At 31.6% G+C, this 4,153-nt stretch overlaps 1 protein-coding gene across 1 annotated transcript; it reads left to right on the top strand.

Moving 5' to 3' along the window:
* Positions 1-503: 503 nt before the first annotated feature.
* On the top strand, positions 504-959 carry LOC124924826 (secreted RxLR effector protein 161-like). Its single transcript, XM_047464816.1, has one exon. The coding sequence runs from the start codon at positions 504-506 to the stop codon at positions 957-959; it is 456 nt and encodes a 151-aa protein (XP_047320772.1).
* Positions 960-4,153: the final 3,194 nt, after the last annotated feature.

Here is a 4,153-nt window from a genome sequence, read left to right as displayed (position 1 = left end):
ACAAAGATTGGGAACTACACCAACTCAACGTAAAAAATGTTTTCCTAAATGAAGACCTTGAAGAAGAAGTCTACATGGACATGCCTCCTAGTATTAGTGTTTCACCTAAAGAAGTTTGTCGCCTCCATAAATCTCTTTATGGTCTCAAAAAATCACCAAGGGCATGGTTCGAAAAATTCTCAATCTCCATCATCGAGAATGGCTTCTCTCAATGCCAAGTCGACCACACAATGTTTGTCAAGATTGCTCCAAATAAAAAGACCACAATCCTCATTGTGTACGTTGATGACATCATTATAATCGGGTACGATGAAAAAAGGAATTCAAAATTTGAAAGAGTTCATTAATAGCCGATTCGACACCAAAGATCTCGGACCCCTCAAATTTTTTCTAGGAATGGAACTTGCTCGATCAAAGAATGAGATCTCCTTATCTCAAAGGAAATACACCATAGACCTTTTAAAGGAAACCGACATGATCGGATGTAAGCCTACTAACACCCCATGGATTCAGTCCACAAACTTGGAAATAACAACGACGATACCCCAACCGACAAAGGTAGATACCAGCTACTCGTTGGGCGACACTTGTACTTATCTCACACTCGTCCCGACATTGGCTTCGTAGTGAGCGTTGTTAGCCAATTCATGAATCGTCCCTCTGAAGATCATATGAACGCAGTTTTCAGAATTCTAAGGTACCTAAAAAGTTCTCCGGGAAAAGGCCTTTTATTCACAAGTAAAGCCGACAAGTCAATTCGTGTGTTCACCGATGCCGATTGGGCTGGGGACATTACTGACAAAAAATCCACCTCTGGATATTGTTCATTTATATGGGGCAACCTCATCACATGGAGAAGCAAGAAACAATTTGTTGTCGCTTGGAGTATTGCCGAAGCTGAGTATCGTTCTCTTGCACTTAGAATTTGTGAAGAAATTTGGATAATGTCGCATCCTTGAAGAGTTAGGATTGCCTCCAGATGGACCTATTCAAATGATGTGTGACAACCAAGTTTCAATCGGTATTGCAAAAAATCCGGTTCATCATGATAGGACCAAACACATTGAAATTGATTGCCACTTTAATTCAGATAATGTCAATAAAGGCTCTATTACACCTCTCTACTTTACATCTCTCAATCAGGTGGCCGACATACTCACCAAAGCTCTTTCCAAGCCGAATTTCGAGAAACTATGTGGCAAGTTGGGCACGTTCAATATCTACTACCTAACTTGAGGGATGTGTAGAATTATCTCTAAACAAATCAATCAATTAGTCTAATTGATTTGCTACTATAAATTGTGATAATATCATTAGAATATAAAATAATATATCTTAAGATATTATCACAATATGATAAATTATGAAAATATTATTATTATTTTATATTATTAGATTAGTTTTCTTATAAGTTCAATGTAATGTCTATATAATAGACATAACCTATGTAACCGAAATCAATTAATTCTAATAAACATCAATACAATTCTACCATCTTTAATAAGCTTAGTTTCTAGCCGAATAAGATTCTTTACAGAGTTGCATGAGCACATTCAAAATCTTTCCAAAATTTCAGCAACATATTTATTTTGACAAATAAAAATACCTCTATTATTTTTTTTTATTTCAACACTCAAAAAAATATCTCAATTCACCCATATCAGTCATTTCAAATGCCTTCATCATAAACCTTTTAAAATAAATAATTTGCAACACATTATTTTCAATAAGTAACATATCGTCAACATACAAGTGGACTATTAAAATATAACTATTCAAATAAGATTTAATAAAAGAGTAGGCTCATAATGATACATTTCAATTCATTCTTGAATGAAGTATGACATGATGCGACTAAACCAGGCCATTGAAGTTTGTTTCAGGCCATATAAAGTTTATTTCTCAAAGCCTTGAGGGTGCTCCGTATACATATCTTCCAATAGCTCACCATGAAGGAAAGCATTATTGACATCAAGTTGAGATATATTAAAGGAACTATGAGCTATGTTATACTGTATAAGAATTGCGGTAAAAATAAGGAATATTTGGGATACACAGATATTGACTATTCTAGAATGTAGAAGACATGAAAATTCTATTGAGAATTTGCTCAAATGTTGTTCGAACTTCGAGTTATCAATTATATCATTTATGGAAAAATAAAACTTATTCGGGGAATTTCTGATACAAGTATTCAATTAGTTTGATCGCACTATATAGGTACTTCTTTACCTTACCATTCTTCATCTCCAATTCTTCAATTTGGCCAATTTGGGCTAGATTGAGATCTTTTTAATTTGGCAGCTCATAAATTCCAGTTTCCACTAAGCTCATAACTCTTTATATCTCAATAGGTTTTCCATCAATTAACTCAAATGGTCGTAGTGAACGTCATCGAAGTGAGGAATCTCATTTCTCTCGTATTTCTCTCACAATTTTGCCTAACACTCGTGTTTCATTCTCAAGTCCTCAACTTGTATTCTCACACTTTACTCAAGTATTATTCTGAAAGACCTTTTTGCTTAATACCAAATAAAATAAAGAAATTCATAACGAAAACCCACACATTTTATTTATGTGGAATAAGCTATTAAATAACTTTTATACCTAACTTAAAATATATAAAATAGAAATCAACTAAATATTATTTATTAAACTAATAAAACTGATAAAAATAAGCAATAATTAATAATAAAACAATTTGTACTAATTCTACAAATCTTATTCATATCTTATTCAACTATATATTTCTTTTATATATAAATATAAAAGAAATATATATATATATTGTGTTGTTTATTTTATTTTATTTTTTTCACATTTTTAATTTATATGAAATAATTATATTTCTGTTTTTCAACACATGAATAGAAAATCATTCTATGTGCAAAAATAAATCATTGAACAACAACAAAAACAACTTCTGCAGCAATAAAATTGAATTAGTATTTCACACTCAATCACTCAGTTTGTTTATATGTTTCATTGGGCTTCTAATTCAAACTTTGGGTACTAACTAACTATGATGGACAATTTTTGACCCGATCAAAAATACGATCACCTGAACACGAAAAAACAAGTTTTTGTCAAGTATTTTTATATTTGGGTCAAAATCACGTAGATAAATATTTCTAAATTGGATCAAATGACCTGAGTTAGAGTCACCAACATGTTTATTATTATTTTTTTTATTTGTGTAACATTTTGTGTTTGTCATTTCTACAAACTTACATTTTAAAAGTATTTCATATATTTCAAATTGACTCATTCCCCCCTTTTGTTCTATCTTGTAGTGGAATGTCCAAAAAAAGTTTGAATTTTTTCCTTTTAATCATTCTTAGATCTTGTAGCGTCGTTGCTCATTGTGCAGTCGTCCACCCATACCTAGTCATCAGAGCTGCTTGTATGGTGTCACTATATAGAATCACTAAGCGGATTTGTGATTTAATTTTATTTGTGTTAATGTAATTTTAATATGAAATTATGAAGTAATTGAGTTAAATCAGGTTGGGTCAAGTTTAGTGAGGTCAATCAGGTTAGGGTCGGAATCAAGATCGGGTCTGTTACAAAGAACCGACCAGATTCATGTTAGATTTTCTTACAGGATTACTAAAGAGGTCAGGTTAACTCGAACTTTGAGCCCGATTTTAATTTACATTCAATCTAATTTTAAAAGGATTATAGTTTTTCAAACTTGTCTATTCTAGCATTCGCAAAATAATGTTAATACAATTCAATTTTTTTGAACACACAAATTAATATCACCAAATAAGCTAAATAAATACCAAAATTTGGAAAATGCCATAATCAAATATAAAAAAAAAAACAAAGTATTATGTTGATGTGAACAACACCATTTTAGAGCTAGTTGGCGGTCTTCAGTTAGATACTCCGGTCCCCTGGTTTGGGCTCTATGATTTTGATAGAGCCATTACTCAAAAATATATACCTAATTCACTTTCATATCTGCTTCATTAATTAATACAAATTAACAATTATTAATAATATATTCTATGATAAGTAATTAATGTCCCCTTATTGTAGAATAAAAAGTTTTACCCCATCAATACACGAGCTTTCATGTAAACATTGGATACAATGTGACACATAATTCTTAAGCTATTGGACTAAAAAAATCCCAAGCTCCCATCTG

Source organism: Impatiens glandulifera, chromosome 2 (genome assembly GCF_907164915.1).
Source record: "Impatiens glandulifera chromosome 2, dImpGla2.1, whole genome shotgun sequence".
NCBI lineage: Eukaryota > Viridiplantae > Streptophyta > Magnoliopsida > Ericales > Balsaminaceae > Impatiens > Impatiens glandulifera.
This window is presented reverse-complemented; position numbering and strand designations above follow the sequence as displayed.